The 20,497-nt window shown below is 43.9% G+C and overlaps 6 protein-coding genes across 6 annotated transcripts; 4 read left to right on the plus strand and 2 right to left on the minus strand.

Annotated features, from left to right (window-relative positions):
* Positions 1-453: 453 nt before the first annotated feature.
* On the minus strand, positions 454-3,299 carry PCOAH_00035320 (Uncharacterized protein; the record flags this gene model as incomplete). The annotated part of the gene is made up of 6 exons (XM_020060323.1): positions 454-511; positions 627-1,073; positions 1,217-1,735; positions 2,318-2,384; positions 3,038-3,091; positions 3,269-3,299. Coding segments are annotated over 6 exons (1,176 nt in total), but the record flags the coding sequence as incomplete, so codon positions are not given.
* A 238-nt stretch (positions 3,300-3,537) lies between these two features.
* Positions 3,538-5,238, plus strand: PCOAH_00035330 (Uncharacterized protein; the record flags this gene model as incomplete). Its single annotated transcript, XM_020060324.1, has 1 exon — positions 3,538-5,238. The coding sequence occupies one exon, from the start codon at positions 3,538-3,540 to the stop codon at positions 5,236-5,238; it is 1,701 nt and encodes a 566-aa protein (XP_019915875.1).
* A 1,454-nt stretch (positions 5,239-6,692) lies between these two features.
* Positions 6,693-8,061, plus strand: PCOAH_00035340 (60S ribosomal protein L19; the record flags this gene model as incomplete). The annotated part of the gene is made up of 3 exons (XM_020060325.1): positions 6,693-6,966; positions 7,291-7,396; positions 7,588-8,061. 3 exons carry the CDS (start codon positions 6,964-6,966, stop codon positions 8,025-8,027), a joined length of 549 nt encoding a protein of 182 aa, XP_019915948.1.
* Positions 8,062-8,773: 712 nt separating this feature from the next.
* On the minus strand, positions 8,774-9,637 carry PCOAH_00035350 (Uncharacterized protein; the record flags this gene model as incomplete). Its single annotated transcript, XM_020060326.1, has 1 exon — positions 8,774-9,637. One exon carries the CDS (start codon positions 9,635-9,637, stop codon positions 8,774-8,776), a length of 864 nt encoding a protein of 287 aa, XP_019915793.1.
* A 3,230-nt stretch (positions 9,638-12,867) lies between these two features.
* PCOAH_00035360 (Uncharacterized protein) lies at positions 12,868-15,559 on the plus strand (the record flags this gene model as incomplete). Its single annotated transcript, XM_020060327.1, has 3 exons — positions 12,868-14,955; positions 15,091-15,255; positions 15,395-15,559. 3 exons carry the CDS (start codon positions 12,868-12,870, stop codon positions 15,557-15,559), a joined length of 2,418 nt encoding a protein of 805 aa, XP_019915744.1.
* A 1,585-nt stretch (positions 15,560-17,144) lies between these two features.
* On the plus strand, positions 17,145-19,533 carry PCOAH_00035370 (Uncharacterized protein; the record flags this gene model as incomplete). Its single annotated transcript, XM_020060328.1, has 2 exons — positions 17,145-17,237; positions 17,314-19,533. 2 exons carry the CDS (start codon positions 17,145-17,147, stop codon positions 19,531-19,533), a joined length of 2,313 nt encoding a protein of 770 aa, XP_019915599.1.
* Between the last annotated feature and the right edge of the window lie 964 nt (positions 19,534-20,497).

A 20,497-nucleotide genomic window follows, 5' to 3' on the forward strand; every position in this document is an offset into this window, starting at 1 on the left:
CGGGCATCCCTCCCCCACCTGTTGGCACAAGTCCATTTATTGCATCAGGTAGATGACCAACCGTCTATTATTTTTGTATTTCTTTTTCTCATCCGTGGCGTTCGTAATGTGAAGGGGCAACGTGCAGCAGAGTTCACGAAAGCTTAATCTTAAAAATTAAAAAAAAAAACACACGGGCGGCAAAAGTGCGACGACAAACTCGCACCTCTGCATAAGTCAACTTACGCCCGTGTTGTGTTAATTAATAAAAGGGAACTAATCAGAATGGACCAAATGGGACACAAAAAAAATTATATATATATATATATAAATGCAGCACGGTTATTAATAAATGCGATGGCATCAAAACGTGCAATGGGACAAAGGGAAGGAACGACAAAGACAAATGTGGAGAGGCACACAAAATGAGAATCACCACTTACGTGTGGCGCTGCGTGGCGTCGCTCCTTGGGATTACTGCTTCACGAGGGAAAGCGCGCGCCAGCCGGGCAGGATCCATATTTTCAGGTTGCTAAAGGGGCGGGGGGGAAAGTTGGGGAGCGGTGAAAAAGCGGTGGGGAAGCGGTTAATCTGTAGGAAGTATGACCCCGCTACGCCGTTGTGCGCCTGTTTTCCGGGCGACCCACCTGAAGGTCCGAATCCGCTCGTACATGTCGAACGAGATGAAGAGGTCGTTGCTCCAGAGGCAGTAGAGCGAATGCAAGTGGTTCTTGTGAAGGACGTATATAAGCTCGTCCCCCTCCTCCTTATCCGCATGGGAGGTGAGTTCCGTTCTATCCTTTACAATTTTTCGAAATAGTTCATTGTCTAGATAGTCAGTCGGTTTGTACTCACGAGTGAAGAACAACCCAAGTTGCAACACCCGAATATTATTTTTTTTTATCTGCTCAATGAAGCATGTAAATATGGTTATGCACTGAGCCCGGTTTAGCTTGTCCGTGTATAGGAGCTTGCTCAGGATTATGTCCTTCAGGTTAGTCATTTTTCCAACGAAGGGGAGAAGTTCATCTCCTCTGAGTTTCACGTCCAACACGAGCCGTTCTAGGTGCTCAAATTGGTTCGCCAATTGGATCCTTTGCGCGTTCCAAATATGAGTTCGCGCCGCAATTGTGTGAAGGTTATCCGGGGGTCGTCTGCCCCCTTGGCGACCTCCTCACCATCGTCTTCTCCGTTATGCCTTCCATTTTGACGCTCTCCTCCCCCATGTCCGTAGTACCGATTGTACAAAAAAAGGTCGCTAAGCTCGAAGTCCCAATGGGGGAGATCCACCGGGGATTGGTTGCACCGGTTATCACGCTGCTCCCTCGGAGAAGTTATTCCAGGGGCACTGCCATCCCCATGCTCGTGTTTGTCGTTTGGGGCATCTCCCTCCTTCGGGTTCTTCCCTTCTCTATGCACTTCTCCCTGCGTAATTGCCGCTTTCCTGGTTAGTAGACTGGAGACCATCGGGTGGACCCCCTCAAATATATAGTTGTTGTTTTTTTTCCGACAGTACAGGCGCAGATCAGTCAATCGTGGGAAGTTGCTGACAGCCAAGTTGATGGTCGGCTCTGCACGTGTGTTCTCATTAATGGATAGGAACAAAGAGAAGGTATTCACAAAATGCTTGTTGAAGGTTTTCAAAAAGTTTAGCTTAAAAATGTCTACATCTAGGAACCGTACATCTATGTGATCCCATGCATATTTCGTGTGAAAGGCTTGGTAGAAGGACCTACTTAATAATTTGCAGCTCCATCTTTGGGAGAAGGGCATGAAGGACAGGATGTTACACACGGTGTCGCTATGTTGGAGTCGGCCTCCTGTGCGTGCCTTCTGTGGGGGAGTCACCATCGGCTGCGCAGGTGATGCATCTGACCCACTCCCAATTGCAGGAGGGTTGTTAATTTCTGCTCCTATGGGATTGCCAATCTGTGCACCCCCCATGCTTACGCTGACTCCGTGGGGGAACCCCCCTACCCGTGCGTGCTTATCACACACGTCATCCCATTGCAAATTTCTTTTTCTCCCTTTAGTTGGAAAAAGCGCATCCTCACTGGTGCCCATTTTGGGGAGTTGTCCCCACTTGTTCTCCTAGTGGTGCCTGTGCGTGGGGTCCCTATATGCTCCCTGCACACCACGGTGTATTTCTAAGTGTGCGTCTTTCTGCCCGTGTCTACCTCGAGGGAGTCAGCCAATCGGTGGACGCCGATGGACGAAGGAGCCATGTGCCAAATGCACACGCAAATGTAAAACACAAAATTGGGAGAACAAAAAAGAAGTCAGTTCCCCGCGAAGCAGCCAACTGTGTATCACCACAGGGATGGTGCGAAGTTCCTACGGGTGTGCATCGGGGTGGGAATCCTCGTAACAGCTGGAGTCTGTTGCGTGGGTGGTGACTCCCCCCGCTACAAAAAGTGGGATATAGAAATCGGGGGAAATTAAAAAGTCAAGGGGGGTAGTTCACCTGTGCAGTTTAACCGCTCATTCTTAGCGTTCACTTTAGAGGTGCATTAAAGACACCGCTGTTCGAATTAAAAACATTAATCTCAGAGGGGACACCCCTGTCTGCAACTTGCGGATGCACAGTCGGGGTGTGGAAGAGAAGACCCCGTGGGGAAACGTCAGCCAAGGTATGCGTGAAGCAGACCGATGCAGTGCTGTGTTATTCGCAGTGGGTTTCTTCGTTCCTCTTTTTGTTTGCTCTTTTTTTTTTTTTTTTTTTTTTTACTTTTACTTGTTTATTTTATTTATTTTTTTACTGTTGTTGATTTTTCTTCCAAAACTGCAAACCGTTTCTCGCACATGTTCATCCCCTTCGGAAACCTTCAGGACGCCGGCCGCACCTGCGATTCTGTGCGCACGTATGCCGGTGTGTATGTGTATGTGTATGCAGGTGCATGCATCAACGGGGGCGTGCGCACAGGATCGCCCTTTTGTCCACCTCCACGTCGTGCACCATGTGGACACGTGCCAATTTTAACGGGACAAAACATAACGCTGTGCTACATGACGCGTCATCAAAAGGATGTAGAGAAGGGACCCTCCGCCGTATGCAGACCTGGGCGGCAACTTTCCGCACGGTGAGGGGGCAAATCTCCATGAGATGTGCAAGCTGTGGGGGAAAAAAAAAAAAAAAAAAAAATTCCCCGGACAGGGTATATTTCTACGTCGGTATGCTGCACAGAGACATCGCCCACGGGGAAACCAGGTGGACATTCAAAAGGGAAAGAAGCGAAATATGCGCGGCATACAAAATGTGCACACCGTGCAAATGCACAGAAACGCACACCTGAACAATCGAAGAAGTAAGCAATTCTACCATGAAGGAGGAACCAAATTGGAAAAAAGGAAAATACGCCACAGTCGATAAACGCACACAAATTTTTTCCCTGAGGGGAACGCCGCTCCAATAGCACGATCCAAGCGGGGGAAAACACCTTGTAGAGGCAACTTCCAGGCGCGGAAGCGGAGTTAACCTACACGCAAAAACACACAAACACACATATATATATATATATATATGCACTTGCGCACGCGCAGTTATCCCTCACCCTGATGATGAAGAGGGGCAGTGCAACTCCTGCAGACAGCCCCACGTGCGCCAAAAGGAAAAAAAACAAATGGGCAATTCACTCCTCCCCCTTTGAATGCAAAAAAAACAGCTACCTACGCTGCAGGAAGAACAACTTTAACAACTTGGGGGGACTGCTCCTGGAAAAGAACTTTTTCTTTTTTAATTTCCTCCTCAGCGTGAAATGTAACGAAGAGAAAAAAAAAATAAAGCACACTTCGGAATGTGCCACATCGGATGGCGATGCAGAATTGCGGCCGTATTACCTCACCCAGGGGGAGCAAATATTCCTTCCACAGGACGATCAAAATGACAGCAACGAGGAGGCGCCAACGCGCATACGGGGTGCAGACAGTTGTCATCCAACTGGGGAGGCCCCAGAAAAGCACAAGGAAGCAAATTTAATGGAAAAACATATGTACACTCTGCTGAAAAAAAATTTTTTTTTTTACATAAAGAATTACATTCATCACATTTTGAGGAACGTGGACATTTGCAGGGATGAAAAACCGAACGAAACATTTTTCGAATTTTACAGTAATTTTAAAAATAAAAAAAAAAAAATTTACTTTTACAACTCCGAGGAGTTGTTAAGTGACGTGTACTGCGACGTCTCAGAGGCGTCCGAAGATAGTGACTACAACTTCTTTTATGAGAAGTCCAACCAGCTACATGATTATGAGGGTGAGGACGGGTCGGAGGAGGGGGGAGCGGAAAATGAGATGGTGGTGCAGGAGGCAGATGAGGCTGACGGGGTGGAGAAGACAAACGGGGACATGTGCCTCATCCCGAATCTGAGTAGAAAGTTGAACAATCTGCACTTCCAAAAGCGCCACTCAATGCTGTCCCTCGACGAGGATATGAGTAAGCGTGAGGCGAAGGAACGCAAGTTTGCAAAGTACGCCTGTGGCCGATGTCGAGGGGGGACATCTGGCGACGAGAGAGACCCTTCTCATGTGTCTAACGCACCTGACTCGTCTGCCCATGGTGGCAACGTTTGCCTACTGCAGATCCTCATTTCGAACTTAACAAAAGGGGAGCTACTCTTCTGGGCAAAAATTAAAGGATGCATAGAGCAGTTCCTCGGGACGATAAAAGAGGCCGTGCTTTTCAAAGGCCCAGCGAACTATGTCGAAACGCCGTACATCGAAATTATGGACGAAATAGAGAAGCGAAAAACGGAAGAAGAGCACATAAAATATATAAAAAAAAAAAAAAAATTATTAACCCTTAAGAAAGAACAAAAATGCATCAAATGCTTGTTCGAAAAAACGATAAACTCTGTTCGAATTTCCTTCAAATATGACTTAACCCTAGCGAATGAAAATTTCAATTATCTCTTCAAAGATAGGATATATAAATATAAAAAATTTATTGAAAAAATGCTGACCGAATATTTGGGGGGGAATCTCAATTTGGACCAAAAAGACGAGACGTTCACTTTTTTACCCAGTCAATTAAATCCCATTGTTTTTAAAAATTGCAAAAAGAAAAATTACGATTTTTCACTTCTTATTCATAGTGTGCATTTGCAACTGTATGGATATATGTACATGCGTGATTATTTATTTTTCCTTCTCATCATGGTGGAGGTTTACGTGTTTGTTCACTTTAATGATATCAACTACACGTATGCGCACAACACAGATTTGTTCCTCGACCAAATTTTAAAAAATCTGTTCACTTAGCGGGGATGAGGGAACCACGTGTGTGTTAGGGGTGGGGAGCCACTTATTAACCCCTCAAATGAACCAACCCGTGCGCAAAGGCTATTCACACCAAAACATGCTTAACCCATAATGGGGACGAAGTGGGCCTATTTATACCACACAATGGGGAATCATCAGCATGTGTTGACCTCGCCGTTGTTCTTACCATCTTTGTGCTGTTCGCGTAGCGTGTGCTCACTTGTTATAGGAAGTGGGGCAGAAAAAAAAAAAAAAAAAAAAAAAACAGTAAATTTCACACCACACTCACCAGTGGAGAATTTCCCTTCCCCACCGCGCGCATACGAATAAGCAGCCCCCAATCTATGAATGCGCACATTAGAGGAAAAATGGCCTTATTTGCATTAACGTGTGGGGTGGGTAGAATACAGCAGTTCTTTTAAAAACCTATTCAGAAACAACATTGGAATGATCCACATAGGTACATAAAAATAGATACGTATAATACGCCGAAGGATGCTCGCTCCATATAAGCCTTTTTTTTTTTTTTTTTTTTTTTTTTTTTCCCATTTCCGGGGGAGTGAGGTGAGGGGGTATACAGTTGCACGTGCGACTGTAGGCTAAACGGAGGAGGTATTCGTTTGGAGCAGAAAATAAACGGACCCCCATAAAAAGGGAATGAAATGTCATTTCCGCATGTTGAGAGAAAATTTTAAATTATGCTGCTGATGCGAAGGGGCTGATTTACCAACTTTGAAACGATCCGTTGTGCTGAGGTATCTCTATTTACTTGCCTACAGCTGCTGTACCTACTGCTTCTATATGAATAATTATTTTGCCCGCTTTACCGATGAAGGGGGGGAAAAACGTAACTACGCGCATGGGGAGTGGCTCACTCATATTTTGAGTATATGTACAATTAAGCACCCCCATGGGGCAGCACAACATGCGTAGCGTACATTTTTCAGGCAGGGCAGCGTTACTTTTCGCTTCTTCATTTTTATTTCCCCTCTGTAAGCCGATGCACTACTACGTATGCACCAAAAAAAGGGGCGAGAATCGCACATAAACGTATTTTGCCACAAATGCGATATTAGCAATAAAGGGGAAGCTGAAGCACTTTTAAGGAAGGGTAACAGGAAAAAGGAGATCCATTTTTCCAGCGCCCCCTTTTGCGCTGTTACTATTGTATATTCATTTGCGGGAAGGCATTTCAGAGCTGCTTTTTCCTTTTTTATACTTTGCTTGGCTTAGCGGCATATAAATTTTGCACCCAACCCCCGCCCGTTTTGATTCACCTTTGTTCTATAAGCATATGTACATACATCGCGATGTCATAATAATATATCGGTATGATGGGATACCTTTTAATGCTGTAGTGCTTCGTATGCGCAAGAGGAGCCGTTATGTTTTACGTTACATGTGAAAGGAAGCACGTATATTCCTCCCACAGGTGGTTAGTTTTCTTTTTCTCCTTTTGTTTTTTTTTCCCTCTTTTTTATTTTATTTTACGTCATTTTTTTTTTTTTTTTAACCTGAACGTTTGTTCATAATATTTTAAATTTTTACATGACCAAAAAGAAAAAAAAAAAAAAAAAATTGAAAATTTGAAAAAAGTGAGCTGAGGGAATTATATTTCCGCGAAACTGTACATAAGTAGTATAGTGTTCCATGTGACCCCCTTTTTTAAAGTAAATATAAAGGAATATATAGAAAAACCTTTGTGAAAAACTTCCTATCGCAAAAATGGTAAGGCGAAAAGAGGGCAACTGAGTCAACTTCATTGTATCATTTCCTGTTCTCCTTTCCGCATATTCGCTTATTCGCGTGGAATGTTAGATGCTCGCTTTTGCAACACCAGCTCGTGCTGCCTTCCCGACAGCAACTTGCTTGCAAGGGCGTGTAAACCACAGACGTGTTGTTTTCTATGCTGTTTCGCCCGATCGTCAATGTGAAGCATCCCCTGCGTGCCCGTCACACTGCGAACAGGACGAATTAGTCACAACGCGTTTATTGTGAAGGTATGCATTTAGGTGATATATAACCCCCTTTTTTTACTCCCCCCCCCCGCAGTCGCTCAAATTGCAGAAGAGATTAGCAGCGTCCGTGCTGAAGTGTGGAAAGAATAAAATATGGATGGACCCAAATGAAATTAGCGAAATTTCGCTAGCCAATTCGAGTACGAAAAAAAAAAAAAAAAAAAAAAAAAAAAAAAATACATAAATAAATACATTTTACCTGAACGGGTCATATTTTTTCAACCAGATGGTGCATAATTTCGGCAAGCTCTTTTTTCTTTGCGTTACGTGGAATGGCCGTGCGAATATTTACCCGTTGTATCGTTCCTTTTGTTTTTTTCCCCCCTTGCAGGATTCAGCATAAGGAAGCTGTACAAGGAGGGCCTCATCTTAAAGAAGCCACAGAAGGTCCACAGCAGAGCAAGGGTCAGACTGTACAAGTTGGCCAAAAGGAAGGGAAGACATATGGGCATAGGTAAAAGAAGAGGTACCAAAAACGCCAGAACGAATCAGAAAACCTTGTGGATTAAACGACAACGTGTGTTGAGGAGACTGCTAAAGAGATTGAGGGATGCAAAGAAAATAGATAGACATTTGTACCACTCCTTTTATTTAAAGTGCAAAGGTAACCAATTTAAAAATAAGAGGACATTAATTGAAGCCATACAGAGAGAAAAGACGGAGACCTTGAAGAAGAAATCAATAGCCGATCAGCTCGAGGCCAAGCGATTGAAGGCACAGTTGTTACGAAACAAGAGAAAGTTAAAGAAGGACAAGGAGGCTTTATCGTAAACGGTGTGTGCAGCATTTCGTGCAATGCGCATGTCCAAATGGTACAGGTTAATCTGATCGATCACCCGTCGTAAAACGACACGTTATGTAAGCATCCTTTTAGTTAAAGGGAAGAAAGAACCATATGGATGAGATGAAATGAGATATAGTTGCTTGAACTGCGGAATGGTCACGTAGTCGAGGAGAAGGACAGAAGAACATGGGAAACGCTGCAAACGCGCAGATGCTGCATTATACGCATGTGTGTGAAGGTACGCATATATGTACGAAGCGACCATCTCGTATGTATACAACACATGCACGTGGTACTTTTCTCGTCTGTGTCGATGTAGCTGTAAGAGACGCGGCTCCTTCCCATACGTACCTATGTAGGTGCGCAGCATATATTGGAAGGCGCAAGTCGTAAAAATTGTAAAAATTGCAAATGTTGTGAAAACGGTGCATTGCATGTGCTTCTCTAAAAACTTGAACAAATTAAATTAAAAAAAAAAATTTTTTTTTTCCAAAGTTGGCTGTTTCCAAACGAATCGAATTTGCTGAAAACAAGCAAACATGTTTCGTCGTATGTTTGAAAAGGGGGAAAACGTGCAAAGTGGGTAACCGCATATCGTCGGTCCTACTTCGTGGCACACAAAAAAAAGGATAATAAAAAAAAGAGGAAAGCTCCATATGTCTAAGCAGTGGGGAAAGACCATTTCTTATAATAACTACGAAGCCGTGCATGGACAAAACGGTCTGCCCCTCCGTCACGCCTCATTCCGCTGATAACGCAGGCGTAGGTTCTCCGAGAGAAGCTTCTTAATTTCCTCCAGAACGATGTCGTTTTTGCGCTTGTACTCGTTCCTCTCATTCTGCAGTGCAGACAAGTCATTCACGTAACTAAGTTGGTGCAGTTTCCTCTGCTTGTTTATGTTATCGATTTGATCCTTTAGCAACTTTATGCTATTCTGTAGGTTGACGTCAATGTGTGTGAAAACTTTCATGTGCTCGCTCCACATGACCTCTTTGTATTTATTCATTAACTCTACGTTGATAAGAGCGTTGTGCATATTTTCCAATACGATTTGATGCCTCCTCAATGTGTTGATCCACTCGTTCAGATTTTTCTCCTCCTTCAACTCCTCCTTTTCAATGTTGTAGCAATTTAAGTTTAGCTTCTCCATGTTGATATTCTGTTCACAGCGTTTTAGCTCATTTGGCATGACTGAATTTTTTATTTTTACGTACACTGATGGGGGTACGTCAAAGTCTTGCAGATAATTTTTCACTTCATTTTTTTTTTGCATTAACATCATTTCTTCTTCCACCAATTGTTTGGCATTTTTTTCCAGTTCGCTGTCGTGGGAGTCGATATATGGCAAGGCGTTCACCAAGTGATGCAGCTCGTTCAGTTCATACAGCTTTTTTTTTTTTTTTACTCCTCCTTCTTCCTTCTCTAGTTGGTCTTCTTCATTGTTCAATTCGCTCAGGACGTTCTGCTCTTCCGTTTCCTCCTGCGTGATTTCTGTCTCCACTATTTCGCCTGGACCGTTCCCCTGCGGTGGAAGGGAAGAAGGCGCTTGCTGCTCCTCTTGCCGCTTAACGAGGAAGTTCGCAAAAGAGGGCCACATAATGTGAAGCATAACACGGGGGAAGGGGGAGGTTCTTCTCTTCTGCTTTTGCGGCGCGCATTTGTAGAGGTACTTAGCTGAAGGGGGGGAGGCCCACCTTTTTTTTTTGCCGATCAAGGAGTGCCACCGCGGGGAGCGCAACTTTGGGTAGGTCTCCCAATAGAGCCGTATGAAACACAGTTGCGCCTGTTTCCAGCGGAATTAAAAAAAAAAAAAAAAAAAAATTTATTTTCCTTTCCGCTCCATTGCCTTTGCCCTATCTGTTATGCTCATCGTTGGAAAAGTTTTCCCTATAGAGTGAAACTTTTTAAAAAAATATTTCTGGCGCGGTGCCTCTAATCGTATTGGATCATCCACCGGGGGGCAACAAGAAAGTGAGGGTTCTCCGTGCAGAACGGCAGAGAAGTCGTAGTAGGGTGGGAAAAAAAAAAAAATGAAGCGCCATTATCTTATTCTGCGAGCTCCCCCCCGTAGGTGCATATATACGTACATGCGGCAGAACAGGCAGGAAGCACCGACTGGCGGCGGAAGAACTATATGTTGGCCGAAATCCAGGCAAGCACGATTTTCTTCCCTTCCAAAGGTAAGCAAAGCATCTTTTGTGGAATGAGTAACAACGCCAAAAAATTAAAGTCCCGGATGAGGACGAAGGTGGGGGACCCCTTTCCGAGATCACCCCTTCCCGGGCTGCATAGCAAAACTCCCAACTTTTGCAACACATACAAAATGCGTAATGATTATTTTTACCTATGCATGCATGTAATTTCTTTTCTTTTTCTAATCTGTGTACGTAGCAGCACCGACATGGCGACTCCACCCCGGGGTGATCACCTCCTTTATACTGTCTAGCAAAATCCTACCCCCCCAACCACGGGTGCAGGCACTTTGAGGGAGGGGAAAAGAAACACCTGCACGGATACATTTACCTTTTATTATATATACATATATATATATATATATTTTTTCACCCCTCATGGTGGAACACGTTTGGACGAACTGGAAGTCCATGAAGGAACTTTACTCATGACACACATTACAGCGCGCATGCACACGACGAAAGGTGGGTTTTTCCATCGTTAGGGCGATCCCCCTAGGGGAGTCATTCTTTGCGTAAAATTGGGACAACGCACAAAAGTTGTTTTGTTTTATTTCTTAAACGGTGAGCTAACTTCCGATGATGTGCATCCCACATGTGCTGTGCAAAGTACAAAAAAAAATAAAGGCATAATACCGAGGGTTAAAAAAAGGAGAACAGATGCCCCATGGATAGTATACTGTGGATCGGAGGAGGATATAACCCTCTCAGTGGGACGAACAGCTGATGTGACTGCAAATGGAAACATTCGCACATGACAGCGGAGTGGGAAAGCGATAATTTGTTGCCAACAACATGGGACATCCGAAAGGGGGGAAAAAAGGAATCCCCCCCCTAGCCCTTTCTTTTTTTTATTCCACTGGAAGAAAACAAAGTTAAGAGAAATGCGCAAAAAATACGTCACCTGAAAAAGGGACCATCCAATTCATTTTACATTTATCTTTACTTCGCATCACCATCTCACCACTTCATCTTATCTTCTTTTCCGAAATTTACCACTTTTATAAAAAAAATAAATTCAAAAATAGAAAGTGCGGCTGAGCGAAGTGAAATAATTTTTTAGGTTCAACGGGGGGGGTGCGATGAAGTATAATTGTAGTGAGGTCGTGACCCGCGTAGCGAAACTGCTCTAACGGCGCTTCGCGAAATTTTCAAACGGGAAGAAGAGGGTTGCCGACAACGAATTTTGAATTGCGCAGTGAAACTCTCCCCCGTTGACTCATTTTAAAAAGGTTTACGCGTATACAAAAGCAGGCTTTTTTTTACCATCCCTTTTTTTATAGTAACATCGCGCTAATTACTACGTCAGGTAGAAAATGGTATTTACAAACCGAAAGGAAAGCAGCCTCATTTTTACCGTTCCCTTTAACCATAAGAAGAGGGCGAGAGGAAGATAAGCCCCGAACGAACGCATTTTGTGGAAGGAAAAAAAAAAAAAAAAAAAAAAAAACGCATGTAATAATTATACCATCGTATGTATATAATATTTCTTTTTCTTTTTCTATTTCTTTTTTCTTTTAAAGGGCAACATTTCGATGTTACTTTTTTTTACGTTCATGTGGAGAGTCAGAAACATGTTTTTTTAACAATTTTCAAAAAGCGTCATGCGCGCAGATAAGCGCTGATACTAACATATGTACTAACACTAAACTGATTATATCTTCTTCTTATGTTTTTCTTCTCTTCCTTGTGCTTGTTTTTCCGCTCGGGTATATTAGTCGCTCTCTTTTAATTGTACAGTCGATGCTTATATTTTCTCTGTTATCTATGTACCTGTGCGTGTTTGTATAAGTGATATACGCAGTTCTGTTCTCTTATCAGCCGAGTTTGCTCATTAGTGGATGCGCACCTAGTTCTTGGCTCCTCGGTTTAGCCTTTGCCTAATCGCCAAAAAATAAATCCACATATACAGTGTATAAGTATATACCTACGTGCGAACATACGCACATTCTTACATACGAACGTATATTTGCATATGTATGTTACCCCCCTCGTTAGCATTCACACTTGTGCGTGAGGAACGGCCCGGTAAACAGGGAAAGGGAACCCGCCTCTCCTGTGCAGTTGCCGCTAGCATATTAGTTCGTGCGTAGAACGCGCACACGGAGAGAGATCGAAAAAGGAGGGAGCTCATAATTTTCCCATTTTTTTGGGTTCACCTTTTTCCGTGGGGAAAAACATATTCCTGAATTAAGCAAAACGCATGTGTGTTGTAAAGCAGAATTCATGTGCGTTGTAAAACAGATTTGATGTGTGTTGCATTAGTCGCCTGGCTGCAGTGCGCCTCACCCCGTTCCTTTGCGTGACCGTGAGAAGACTCAGAGAAGCTGTGCCTGCACATCATACTTACGGCAGCACCTATTTGAATACATATATATTGTGATTTTGGCATTGCCGTTTTGGCCTTTCTTTCGTTCATTTTTGTGCTATTTTTATTCTGATTAGGGACCTTCGTTCCTCCCCCACGTTTGTGTGAACCTGATTACATTTGTGCGCAGACGTGAATTCGTCTCCGTCCCGTTTTGTGCACTCACCGTGGATAGTGGATTCCCCCACATACACACACTATAATACATACGAAGACACGCTTTAATACACACCCATTTGAGGCGTTCCCCCAGCAGTAAAATGAAAAATGAAAGCGCCGGAAAAAGATGAAGCCGTTGCCAACCATCCCAAGAGCGCCAAGGGCGCAGAGTTCACCGGAAAAAAAATAGAAAACATGAAGACAAATAAACAGGACGAATATAAGGAAGCCGTGAAGGAATATCTGTCCAGTATTGACAACGAAGTGCTAACAAAGTTGAGCTGTTTTTCTGGCCTTGGATATTATCTAGCCAAACTGAAGCTAAAAGTGAACAAATTCTATTTTATCTATTCGATTCTAACTTTAGTTAATTTTTCCATTTACGTAAACAGAGGAATAATTCCTGGGTCCTATGATTATTTATCTTCATACCTAAGGGAGAAGTTTGCTACATCTAATGTAGATGTACACATAGGGTTTTTAACGTCCGTTTTTGTCTTTGGATTAAGCATAAGCTCCATCCTTAGTGGATCCCTTGCGTCAACTTATAGTGCATTCAGGATAACAGACATATTTCTTTTTCAAAATTCGTTAGCCTTACTCATGACTGGTTTTTCCTTTATCATCGGTTCGTACTACTCCTTAATGTTTAGTAGATTCTTCTGCGGGTTCAGTGAAGCTGCCTTCATTACCATTATCCCTCCTCTGATTTATTCATATTCTAAAGATCGGGCTGGCTCCTGGATTAGTATTTTCTTAACAATGTTCCCTTTGGGGGGTTGTACGGGTTACCTGCTTGCCGTTTTGTTACCTGCACTGAAAATTAGCATAGCACAGTACTTCACTGGTTCGGGGGTCCTCTTCATGATTTTCTTCCTTTTGTTCTACCTATTTGATGAAGATTTATTAAAAAAGTATGAGGACGAGAAGAGCAAGAAGGAGCAGCAGTCAAAGGAGAACCAGCTGGAAGATGCTTCCAAAGATGCAACGGAGGAGGAGAAGAACAAAGGGAAGTTGCCCAAGGGAGGTGTTCAATCTGGTGGCTCAAATTCCGGTACGGGAAACGAGGGAATCACTCAGAAAAGCACAAGCGTCACCACATCTGAGGCGGCAAACTCGGCTATCAATTCGACCAACTCTGCGATTACGTCTGCAACAACGTCGACCTCGAGTACCCCTGCCGGAATGGTGCCCGGAGATAGACCGTCCCCCATGAGCGCAAGTAACGCCAGTTCAGGGAGGAATTCCCCCATTGGGCAGTCTCAACGTGCAAATAGTAGAAAGCAGACTGGAAAGACGCAAAATATTGCCGCCAAGCAAAAGTCCTTCGAAGAAGATATGGAAATCAGAAAAAAAGGCACAAACAGCAGCTCAGGATTGTACGAAGAAATTATGCACCAAGCAAGCGATGCAACAAGTTTTAACAAAACGAGGTCCTTTAATTCTACGAAGAAAAATTACAGCGATCTAAACAGCAATGTCTATATGGGAGAAATAGATTTGGAAGCAAACGAAGACCAAGAACAGGAATATATTAACAACAACAGCTACATAAACAACAATCTCGACAAAATGTATCTAACAAAATCCTTTGGAAACGATGGCGCTTACATGAGTACCACTCAGGAATCTTACGACAAAACAAAGAAGGACAACAAGTATTTAGAAATCGAGCTAGACAACTGTATCGAATCTATGGACGATGAGAAAAACAATGAACACCTGAACTTGGGTCTCCTTGTAAATACCACCCTAACGAATATTGGCTTCCTAATAATAGTTATTGCACTAACGGCACACACGGACATGGTGCAGTCGTTTTTGGTATACGGTGCACCCATCCTGTATGCGCTAAAGATCTTCCCATCGTATAAAGCTGCCACCGTTTTCTGTAGTCTCTGTGCTTGTGTCTCCTCTATTATTGGCACCTGCTTGGGAGGCTTCCTTATGGATTCATACAACCTTAACATACAAAATGTAGACAAGAATTATGAGCACATAAATAGCAATGAGAACAAAATAAAAATGTATAGCAAGGACCCGTTAATGTATCAGTACCTTCGAATTATCGGCTTTCAGACCGCCATCATTTTAGTCATTGCCTGTTCTTTCATTATGCTAATGCCTTTTATTACCAACACGTATCTCTTCACCTTCGTGATGACCCTCGGGATGACCTTCGTCTTCTCCGCCATGGTGGGTATTAAACGAAGGCGGTGCCCCAGTAGGGGGCGGCGCTGAGCATGCATGCGTTATGCTGGGCGTTTATGCGTGTTTATTTTACATCACCACGTTGTCACCACGTCATGTTTACCGTTGCCCCCCCTACAGCCTGGCCACAACATCGGAGTTATGGTGTGCGTGCCTCAGAACATCCGTGCCTTTTCCATAGGAATGTCCTCCTTCATTTCGCATCTGCTTGGAGACATCCCCTGGACGATCATCATCGGCAAGATTAAGGGAACCCTATCCCCGGACTGCGTCGTGACGAGAAATGTAAGTAACGTTTCGTTATATGGTGGCATGTGTGTGCATAATATGCCCATTTGTATATGATGGGTTAACCCGAATGGAACGTTCGCTCATGCAACTTATTTTATTATTTTTTTTTTTTTCCGTTGTACCTACCCCACAGGGAGAATTGAGCGAGCGCTGCTTCCAACAAAGCAGGGGTCTGAGGGTGACCCTTTTCATCATCTGCTCCAAGTCGCTCCTCATGGCGTTGGCCAGCTTTCTCCTGAACATATACGCAAAGAAGAAAATGATAAAATACAAGAACAAGCAAAGCAATAAGGCGTAAAGCACATGGTGAGCACAAAACACGGACTGAAGGAGGGAGAGGATTCCCAACGGGCGACGTTTACAAGCATGGCACGTGTGTATGTGCAAAGGAAATAGCAAATGGGAAAATTGGAACAGACTATGGGTCGGTCGGACGATTGGACGGTTGAACGCAAAAAATCACGCACGGATCGGCAGACAGATGGCAAGACGAACGGATTGATGTTCCCGTTTTTCCTCCGCCTTTGCGCGTGTCCCCTCTTTAATTTTTTAATTTTAATAAATATTTTGTATTTCCATCCGATGGCTCTTTTTTATTTTATTTTTTTTTTTTTAAATTTTAAGCAGATGGCGGTTGCTGCGCAAATGCGCAAGTGCGCTAGTGTGCACGTGCGTACGTGCTTCCCCCACCGACACCTACATGATGACAGCTACTACACCGTTGCTACATTTCTGTTACATCTTTTCCGTTACTGCATCACCGCTTACGCCCCCTTAAATTGTGCGTATTTCCACTCTGTTGAATTCACCATCCTCATGTTCCTTTTTTTTTCCCTCCCCGCTGTCCATGTCGGGTGGTTATGTTATGTGGCGTGCCTATATGTATATGCGTGTCCCGGCGTGTGGATGCTCACGTTGGCCATGCTCTACTCCCTCCGTGTGTGTGTTTGCTCTTGCATATGCATATGTGCACACGTAGGCATGTTGCATAGATGACTTGGAGATTTATGTTCGCATGTAACTGCACGCATATTTTTACGACCATCTTTTTTTTTGCCTCGTTTTTTTTTTTTTTTTTCTCCCTCCCCCCGTTCTGCGTGATTTAAAATTTTGTTTAGTTTTTTAAAAATTAATTTAAGCCCACTTTAAAACCAATTTTAAATTTTTTAACGGCATATTCGGCCAATGTTAAGTTAGCTTCTCCCCCAATTCAGGGCATCTTTTTTCTCCAACGTGCGTCACCCCAATTGTTGTTGCGCGGAAATAGGAACCTGCCCCTTCAGGCGAATTGCGCAGGGGAAGTTGGCAAGTTCAAAATTCCCATCGTGTATTGCTCTCACGTCGTCGCTTTTTTTTTTAGTTCCCTTTGGGCTTATTTTCGGGGCCGTTCCTTTTTGATAACTCTTCCATTTTGCTACTTCTTCCATTTGGTTACTTGTTCCCTTTTTGGCGTAACCCCCCCGCCAGGCGCAAACTCCACGTGGCTTCCGCAGGAGCAGTCCCCCCAATGTCGACGTTGCTTTTAATTTTATATAGGGCACAGGGGAGAGGCAAACGCTGTGGAGTATTCCCTCGAGTGTGACTTGGCCAAAGAGGGAGGAGAAAGCCCACCACAGTTGTCGCACGTTTGTGAATTATATGAATTATGTGAATTATATATGTACCACCTGTTTACGCGTATGCTGCGATGAAGAGTAAAAGGGCACGCATCGATGCGCCTGCAGTGGAAGGAACGCGTAGAAGAGGAACAACCACGGTAAAGCGGGAAAAACGAAGTGGTGACGTAGTGTCCTAATGCTGATGGGGAAGACACCACCCCATACCAAATGTAACCCCAGTAGGAACCTCCACAAAATATACCCGCTGAGAGAGAGATAAGAAAAATGTTTTCCAACGCGATCAAGCTAGAAAATCTGAACGACTACTACAACGAGGCGGAGGAATGCATAAAGCCCTTTCTGTACGAGTCACAACTTGTGAATGAGGACGACCTGAGCAAGCCAAACTTAATCCACATAAACAAGAAGAATAAAGAAAAAAAAAAAAAAAGAGAGAGGAGAAATATCCCTGACCGACTGCTTAGCCTGTAGTGGCTGCGTTACAAATGAGGAGACCAATTTTCTCAAAAACCAAAATGCAGTAGAAATTTTAAACGAAACTAGGAAAAAAAAAATTAACATAATTTCCTTGTCTTTGCAAAGCATCACAGCCTTGTCTATACATTATGATTTGCCCATTCAGAGGACACAGAAGAAGTTATGCTATTTGTTTAAATCGCTCGGCTTCGATTATGTGTATGAGTCCTCCCTCAGCGAGTTCATAACTCTGAATGAGAGCAAGCGCGAGTTTATGCACCACTTTGGGGAGGCCACAGGGATAGTGCAACAGAGTCAGCACTACCAAAACGATGCCGATGATACCGTGAGCAGTAAAAGGGACAAACGAGTGAAGTCCAAACGGGGAAGTAAAACTGAGCTGAGGGGGGGTAACCTGGAGAAGGTACTTACAAATGAGAGTAAGCTCACCAGAGGGAATAGCAACCTTTCCTCTGCCTACACACGTGAGGGAAATGTCTCCCTTCCTCTGATCTGCAGCCATTGCAGTGGCACCGTTATATATGGAGAGAAGAATTTCGATGAAGAACAGCTAAACGCATTTAGTAAGGTAAAGTCCAGTCAGGACATACAGGGAATTATCTTAAAAATCCTGCACCTCCAGAGGAGCATAAATGTGACATTGCCCCTGTTGGAAAGCCTCCCCCCGGTGAGGAACTTTTTCAATTGGTACTGCAAATACGAGTCGAACTTTTGGTCCATTTGCAGGAAGCACTATCGCAGGAACCACGGTCTTTTGCAATCGGGCCAAGTTGGAAGCGGAAGCAGCAATGTTACTGCCAACCCACCGACGATCTACGATATCAACCATGTTTACCTGCTGTACTGCTTCGACAAGAAGTTGGAGGCGCACAGAAGTAACCTTCCCCAACAGAATTCCCTAAATGAGAACATGCTTTCCTACCTGTCTTACGTCTCGCCACGGACATTCGACCGGATGGGGGACACGGCCAACACAGACCAACAGGAGAAGAGGAACTTCCACTGCGTCGATGCTGTGATAACCACGGTGGAGCTGGTCGAGCTCATAAACGACACGGACATTGATTTTCTTTCCCTGCCAGAGATGCCCGTTGACAGTGTCTACGACCTTTTGCGGGGCGCCATGAAGGGGTTGCACGCAGATAAAACGAAAAGGGGCCCCGACGAAATTGGCGCAGAGGAGACACTATCCACGACACAAACCGAACAACCTGCCACCAGCAACCTGCACGAACTGAGCGAACTGCGCGAACTTTACGACCAGCTCGCTCAGTACACACTCCGGTGCGGCAACCGAAATAACATTTCGATGGGCTACGGAGAAGAAATTTTCAAATATGTGTGCAGAGAAGTGTTCAATTTTGAGGTGGACGAGAAGGACTTCGCTTTCAAGTACCACGACATAGTGGTGTTATCCCTGTTTCAGGGCGACCACTGCGTTTTCCGGGTCATCCTGTCCTACGGCTTTAAGAGCATGTATAGTGTTATCCGGAAGGTGAAGGAGGGAAAGGGGGGTAACGCACCACGGGGAAATTCACCATCGAGTGGTACACCACCCAACCCTACCGGCGAGGCAAAAAAATATGACGTGAAAATTACCTACAATTTGCACTTCACAGGAAGAATCGACTACATCGAATTGATGGCATGCGAAAAGGGCTGCCTCTTCGGATGCGCCCAGAATATTTTTTCTGAACGTGTCCATAGGCGCACCTCCTGCGTATGCTACAACTCTCGCATTTTTAAAAAAATCGCTCAGCAGGAGGTTATTGAAAATTTTGATTTCCTCCGTTCAGATGGAAGGAGCGATGCGCAGGGGGGTGCAGAACAAGCGGATGATGAAATGAGAGGCATTACCTGTGCCAGCGAAAAGCACACACGGTGTGATGATCACATGGAGGATGTAGAAGCCTCATCGATTAACCAAGGGGAAAAACAAAATGGTTATGTACTGTCTAATCAGCAAAAAGTGGACACAGAAAAGCTTTTTCAAAAAATGTATGACACCATGCATAGTGACAAACTCACGGTGTATGTCAATTCAAGCAAGTGCGATAGGGATATAAGCGTGAACTCGTTTTTAAAAAACATCCGCAAATTTTTCAACACGGAAACTTTCCACATTCTTAAGACTTCCTTTTCTTCCAAGAAGAAGGCAGACATTATCAATTGGTGAGTGCAGCGCACACAGGAACCCCCGAATAAAAAAAAAAGAAAAACAAGTATACATGTCCCACTTCCAGACACTTTTCTCCTCTTGCATTCCTGCCCGACTGCGAAGCGGGGATGCGTTTCTCCGTCCCATAGAAATTTTTCGTTTGTTTGCAAATAGAGGGGATACTTTACATCCCAAGAGCGACGCCGCTTGTTCATGCGTAGGTGTACATACGCCCATTTCGCGTGTATTCCCATGTACACACATTTACGTATGCCGCGGACGCCCACAAAGGTCTGTTAACATCCCAAAATTGTTAAGTCGCAAAGGAGAGGTTCATCCAAAAGGCAAGAGACTTAACCTTGTTTAAAGGGGGGCGTCTTTATAGGGATATTTCTTTTTTTTTTTTTTTTCCTTTTTTTTTTCCTTTTTTTTTTGCAATATATTTTTTTCCTTTTTTTTTGCAGTATATTTTTTTTTTTTTTTTGTAACATTTTGCCTGACCCGTTCATACGGATTTGTTCAAATAGGCGCAGAAATGGCGCAATTTTTTTTTTTCTTTTTTTTTTTTTTTTTTTGTGCATGCGTCCAGTTCTGTTTCGCCTTTTAGCCGTTACAACTTTGCAATTTTTTAAAACTAATGTGACAATCATGTTGTTAACGTAGCCCTCGAATGAGGTTTAAAAACTGCGGCAAAGTGTGCGCCCGTTAAGTGTATTCTTCCCTGGGTGATCTGTCCCGCCTGTGTGCAAGTTTTCCCCACGTTGAAGCAAGGCCTAGCGCGGAAGGGGCCGGGTTCGCTGTGCACACGAAAATAGCAAACGCAATGATAGCGACTTCGTTTTGAAGGAGTGCTCCTTTGTGTGACAAGCCCCATTTTAGCCCTCTCTACGACGCTTTAAAAGGTGTCGCTTTTTTTTTGTCTTACTCGAGTTGTTCTGAAGCGGTTTGTCCAGGTGGGCAACAGGAGATTGTCACCACACTG

Source organism: Plasmodium coatneyi, chromosome 11, assembly GCF_001680005.1.
Source record: "Plasmodium coatneyi strain Hackeri chromosome 11, complete sequence".
Lineage (NCBI taxonomy): Eukaryota > Apicomplexa > Aconoidasida > Haemosporida > Plasmodiidae > Plasmodium > Plasmodium coatneyi.